This window comes from Austrofundulus limnaeus, unplaced genomic scaffold, assembly GCF_001266775.1.
Source record: "Austrofundulus limnaeus strain Quisiro unplaced genomic scaffold, Austrofundulus_limnaeus-1.0 Scaffold919, whole genome shotgun sequence".
Classification (NCBI taxonomy): domain Eukaryota; kingdom Metazoa; phylum Chordata; class Actinopteri; order Cyprinodontiformes; family Rivulidae; genus Austrofundulus; species Austrofundulus limnaeus.
The window spans coordinates 99,110-105,411 of NW_013953321.1; the positions used below are offsets into that span (position 1 = coordinate 99,110).

Sequence of the window (6,302 nt, forward strand, 5' to 3'; positions counted from 1 at the left end):
ACCACAGCCGCCCCAGTAGCAGCTCACAGGCTAACACACTGACTCACAGGCTAACACATCAGGTAACAGGCTAATGTAGCAGCTCATATGCTAAAACACTGACTCACATGCTAATACACAAGCTAACAGGTTAATGTAGCAGCTCACAGGCTAACACACTGACTCACAGGCTATCACACTGACTTACATGCTAATACACAAGCTAACAGGCTAATGTAGCAGCTTACAGGCTAACCCACTGACTCACATGCTAATACACAAGTTAACAGGCTAATGTAGCAGCTCACAGGCTAACACACCAACTAACATGTTAATACACAAGCTAACAGGCTAATGTAGCAGCTCACAGGCTAACACACAGACTCACAGGCTAATACACAAGCTAACAGGTTAATGTAGCAGCTTACAGGCCAACACACTGACTCACATGCTAATACACAAGCTAACAGGCTAATGTAGCAGCTCACAGGCTAACACACCAACTCACATGCTAATACACAAGCTAACAGGCTAATGTAGCAGCTCACAGGCTAATACATCAGCTAACAGTCTAATATATCAGCTAACAGGCTAATGTAGCAGCTCACAGGCTAACACACTGACTCACATGCTAATACACAAGCTAACAGGTTAATGTAGCAGCTCACAGCCCAACACACCAACTCACATGCTACACAAGCTAACAGGCTAATGTAGCAGTTCACAGGCTAACACATCAACTAACATGCTAGTACACAAGCTAACAGGCTAATGTAGCAGCTCACAGGCTAACACACCAACTCACATGCTAATACACAAGCTAACAGGCTAATGTAGCAGCTCACAGGCTAACACACCAACTCACATGCTAATACACAAGCTAACAGGCTAATGTAGCAGCTCACAGGCTAACACACAGACTCACAGGTTAATGTAGCAGCTCACAGGCTAACACAGAGACTCACAGGTTAATGTAGCAGCTCACAGGCTAACACACAGACTCACAGGCTAATGTAGCAGCTCACAGGCTAACACAGAGACTCACAGGTTAATGTAGCAGCTCACAGGCTAAGACACAGACTCACAGGTTAATGTAGCAGCTCACAGGCTAACACACAGACTCACAGGTTAATGTAACAGCTCACAGGCTAACACACAGCCTCACAGGCTAATGTAACAGCTCACAGGCTAACACACAGACTCACAGGCTAATGTAGCAGCTCACAGGGTAACACACAGACTCACAGGTTAATGTAGCAGCTCACAGGCTAACACACAGACTCACAGGTTAATGTAACAGCTCACAGGCTAACACACAGACTCACAGGTTAATGTAGCAGCTCACAGGCTAACACACTGACTCACTGGCTAAAACACTGAATAAGGGACTGACACTGTCCAAAGTTGGGATGTTAAAGTAGCTGTTTCCTGCACTACAGCCAGAATTGATAAAGCAGGATGACAATATGATAAATAAAACAATCATCTCATTATTTTAAGACTCAAAATCTTTTCCTTTCAAAGAATAAACCCTTGTTGAGCCCGTTGTTCTCAGGTTGGGACCAGGGTTAGAACTTTGTATGAAATGATGCTGCTTCATGAATAAAAACTGCACACAGGTGGTCGATGTTCAGGTGTGTCTCTGTGCTTCCATCACCTGTTGTGATTTCTGTCTCTCTGTCAGCGTCGTCTCAGTGATGCAGCCAAGAAAGCCATCGGTAAGCTGACGACAAGGACGGTGAAGAGAGGAGACAAGGTAACGCAGCTTGCAGGTGTTTTCTGCATGTCTGTCAGGTCACCAGAGGGATGAGACTAGAACATTTCTGCAGAAACGTTATTTCTCTATTTTTATAAGCTGTTACAGAGCCAAACTTTTATTTTGAAGAGGTCAGCACAACTGTTCCTCTTCCTCTTGAACATTAAAAGGTCTGATTAGAGACARCATGAAGTCCAAACTTGTGCAGAATCTCTGGGGTGGCCATGATGGAAACTATTTGCTGAAACTGCAGTATCTGCACACTCCTCACGTCTTGTGTCCTTGTTCCATGTGTCCTTGTCTCTTGTGTATGGGATAAATCTTGTGCCAGCAGGAACTGAATTTGAATCGCTCAGATTGAATCTGAATGTGCATAATTTGAAAGTGAATGCATTGGTTTGAAAATAAATTTCACTAAATTGAAACTGAATTTAAAGTTTTGAATTTGAATTAATTTGCTTTGAAACTGTATTTTGGTTTATTAAAAATTCAGTTTGACTACTTTCACTTTCAGTTCCATAATTCAGATTTTTGTGTCACATCCTGGTCCTTGAGAAAGCCAGGCAGAGTAATTTTTAATAAACCGAAATACAGTTTCAAAGTAAATTTATTTTCAAACCAATGCATTCAATTTGAAATTATGCACACGCAGATTCAATCTGAGCAATTCAAATTCACTTCCTGCTGGCACAAGGTTTATCCCATACTTCTGTCCTTGTGTCTGTAACTTTTTAACTTGTGTGTGAATGCACCTCTGTCCTCTGTTTTGTTATTTTGTGAAGGAAACCGATCCGGACTTTAACCACTGTGCCGTGTGTATTGAAGCGTACCAGCTGAACGATGTGGTTAGAATTCTTCCCTGCAAGTGAGTCCAACTGGTTCTACCTTCAGTTTTGTCTTCGCAGTAAAATCAGCTCGAACTCTGGATCTGAGGCGTCTCTAATCTGGTCTCTTGCAGACACGTCTTCCATAAGGTGTGTGTGGACCCATGGCTGAACGAACACTGTACCTGTCCCATGTGCAAACTCAACATCCTCAAAGCTCTCGGCATCATGGTGAGTCACGGCCGCCGCCGCGGGACAGGTGTGTGTGCGTTACCTGAGCGTGACTGTCCTCTGTGTCCTCTCCGCTCAGACCAGTCTTCCCTGCGTGGACACCGTGGTGTTGGATGTGGAACGTCTGGGTGTCGCTCAGCCTCCCGGCGGCCAGAGGGCGCCGCTGAACGATGGCGGCCAGCCGTCCATCAGCTTGGAGCCGCTCAGTCCCGCCCACCCTGAGACCACGCTCAGAGCACATGCTGACATCACCGTCGCCGTAACCAGTAAGAGTTCTCAAAACTCTAGCTGCGTTTCCGTTGACCATGAAAATGCGCAAATTAGAATTTCGAAAATAAAATTGTTAAATGGAAATGCGTCAATTTGGAAAAAAATTATTATTTTTTGACAAAATTGTTTTACGACAGGATGAGGTGGTTTCGAAATTGGTGTATTTCGCAAAACTGCAATGGAAACACTTTTTTCGCATCACGAGAGTCACGTGATCGACAACCGGATGTTTCTACTGGTAAAAAAGACGACGAAGAAGATAGGAAGTAGAAGTAGCAGTAAAATCATCGAAGTTGTGAAGAAATTTATTAGTCATGTTAGATACTGATTTTAAAAGCACTACACCATTTTTATAGATTTCCTTYTTAAGGATTGACTTTTATAATCCATTGTTTGACTATTGTTATGTCTTGATTAAAATAGTTTAGATACATGCCCGAAACACCATCATAACACATAAAAAACCGTTAATCAAACATAASTACAGGTTTTTTGTCTGAGTGTCTGCGATTCAGCTGTAGGCCAGTAGTGGGAGTACCAGACACTGAAGAGCATGTATTTATACGCCGGGACTCCCGGTTTTCTTCAGCGTTGGCTTCTTGTTTGCACAGAGGACAACCACCGCTCACTCCAGTCACTGGTGTTGTATGGTCCTCTTCTCTTCACATTTTAATCTATTCAACATTTATGTGGTTTCGTCTCGATTTCAGTTAACGAACACTAAATTTTTATACAGTTGTAAAAGAAAGTAGTAAACTCACCGACTACAATTTCCCAAAAACACAGCATACGTAGCCACTCCCAAGTATAAGGGACTTGTCTCTGGAAAGCCTGGATAAGACGCAAACGTCTCCTCTGATGATGAACGTTAGTGTCGTGGCAGCAATATGCTATGTTTACATCCATTGCCGCCATGTTTTTAACGACTTATCACGAGAACAAACGTATTCATGTGTGAATTCATTAGCATTTCTTACCTAATGGAAACAACGCAATTGCGAAACTGTTTTTTCAACATTAACAGAATATCAACAAAGTTTTTCACACATTTGCAATGGAAACGCAGCTACAGGCACTGCTTGAAGGCTCAGTTGTGTACTGTTTGCTGATCAGTCTTTCATTTGGAAAAAAACTGAACTTCGCGTTTTTGACACCTTTTTTGTTTGTTTGTTTTGTCTTTCGGCAGGCGGGGGTCACTTCTTCAACAGGAGCTCCGTGTCTCCTCGTAACGTTGTCTGTGAGATGGAGCTGCCGGACATCCAGGCTTCCCTCGATCACTATGAGGACAATAAGTCCTGAGACTGCCTGCCATGATCTCCACTGCCCAGCTGCTGATGGACATTTATGGACACAGGAAGTCCTCGGGGTGTTTCCTGTTGGGGTGTGGGCTTGTTTTTGTTGGGGAGGACTGACGACCCAGGACTGGATGAATACCTACGTAAAGTTTTACCACTAATGTTTCCAAAAAACAAAAGTTCCCCAAAGTATCCTGGAACTGGAACAAAGTTGCTTGAAAACGTTCTGAAACTTCTAAATGTAAATTTGCTGGCAAATTTATGGACCTCTTAAAAACTTTGGGTTTTTCTTCTGGTTGCCGCGAAGGTGTGCCTGAAAAGAAGGTTTGGGGTTTTTCCGGGAAAAGATCCCAGGTTCCTAATGGTCTTCATTACTCTCGCTCCCTGATGAGTTTGAAGAAGTTTCTCTTGAAGTTTTTAGAAGAAGTTCTTGAAATTCGCACCAGGAGGCACTTTGGGAGAAGAAGTTCCTGACACTTTAGTGAGGTGTCTGATTTCTGTGAAAACAATGAGCTCAAAAGGTCCGTAAGTGTCTCTTAAGTCTTAAATGTGCTCTTTTTGGAAAATTACAAGTTCCTAAAAATGATCCTGGAAAATTCCCACTAGGATCTCTGTTTCACTCTTCTGAGCCCCAAAGACGGTTGCGAAGGTCTCCGACCYTCATGGACTCTGATACTGACCCTACTGGTCTTGTATTGACTGATCCTGTTCTCTGCATCGTGTGGGAACCAGAACCAGAACCAGCGTGTGTCCTCCTGAACTTGGACCTGGACCCTCTGGAGGACCAACGTTAAGAACTTTGACTGTGGATGATCCTTCTGTTGTGAAAACGTCCAACAAACTGTCCGCAGATCCGAAACTTTAGATCCGAAAGGAGCCGACCGACATTTCATTAAACCTCCAGTTGTTTGGGATTCTGTAGGATCTGGGCCGGTCTGGGTTCTGGGACCTCACAGGGATTTAAAGGAGCATTCCAACAGTTTTAAGCAGCTTTGTGTCGTCCTCTGATTTTAGGGATGAGCAAGTTTTCAGATAAATTATAGCTGAAATTAATGCTAAATAAAATGCCTGAAACTCTAAGATCAGCTGTTAGCTGTAATGTTAGCTCCAGCTGTTAGCTCTAATGTTAGCTCCAGCTGTTAGCTCTTTTAGCTCCAGCTGTTAGCTCTTTTAGCTCTAGCTGTTAGCTGCAGATGTTAGCAGCAGGCCCTGTATGTTATCTCCAGACGTCATGATAAACTCATTATCTTAGCGTTAGCACAGATCCAGAACCAGAACCCTGACCTGAACCTTGACCTGTAGCTTTAAAGCAGAGCGACGTTGGATCAGTTTCTGCTCATCATCTGTGGGTTTCCTGAAATGACGGACCGAGTCTTTAAAGTTATAATCAGCCGCTTCTGAATTATCAGCGTGTGAAAATAATCCGTATATAAACAGCATTATACAATCTATAATCTGACTGATTAATCAATATTATCTCCAAGTGACCTGAAGATGTCCGGAGGGACACTCAGCTGCTGACTTTGTCTCTCTGTGTGTGTGTGATGATGATGATGATGATGAATGTGTGATGCTTCCTGTCCACTGTGTCTTTACTGCCGCAGCATCTACTGTCATTAAAGTGTTGGTTCGTCTGCAGAGTCTGCGTCTGTTTTTTCACTTCCTGGACCCAGGAACGTAGATTAGAAGCTGAACCAGAACCCCTAAAGTCTGGCTGCAGTATAGGTTTAACTTCACATAAACAAAGAGGGGCGTGTTCCTAATGAAAACAAACATGGCAGCACCCATGAACCGGAGACTCTGGTTTCACTTTTAAAAGGCAGAGGAGGCGAAGAAGACGCTTCGTCCATCTTTGGTTTCAGCTTTAAATTTCCATGTGTTGTCCGCTTCCAGCTTCTCATCATCAGGTCTAAAAACACCAGAGAGGGGTCCCCTGGTGTCTCCACC

General features: G+C 43.5%; 1 protein-coding gene across 1 annotated transcript in view; it reads left to right on the plus strand.

Annotated features, from left to right (window-relative positions):
* rnf130 (ring finger protein 130) overlaps window positions 1–5,993 on the plus strand; it is a gene marked incomplete in the record, with an annotated part of 11,618 nt that extends 5,625 nt beyond the window's left edge. The window contains 5 exon segments of the mRNA XM_014029535.1: window positions 1,664–1,735; window positions 2,518–2,600; window positions 2,694–2,790; window positions 2,870–3,056; window positions 4,247–5,993. Of these exon segments, the coding sequence (XP_013884989.1) occupies window positions 1,664–1,735; window positions 2,518–2,600; window positions 2,694–2,790; window positions 2,870–3,056; window positions 4,247–4,359 (552 nt within the window).
* Between the last annotated feature and the right edge of the window lie 309 nt (window positions 5,994–6,302).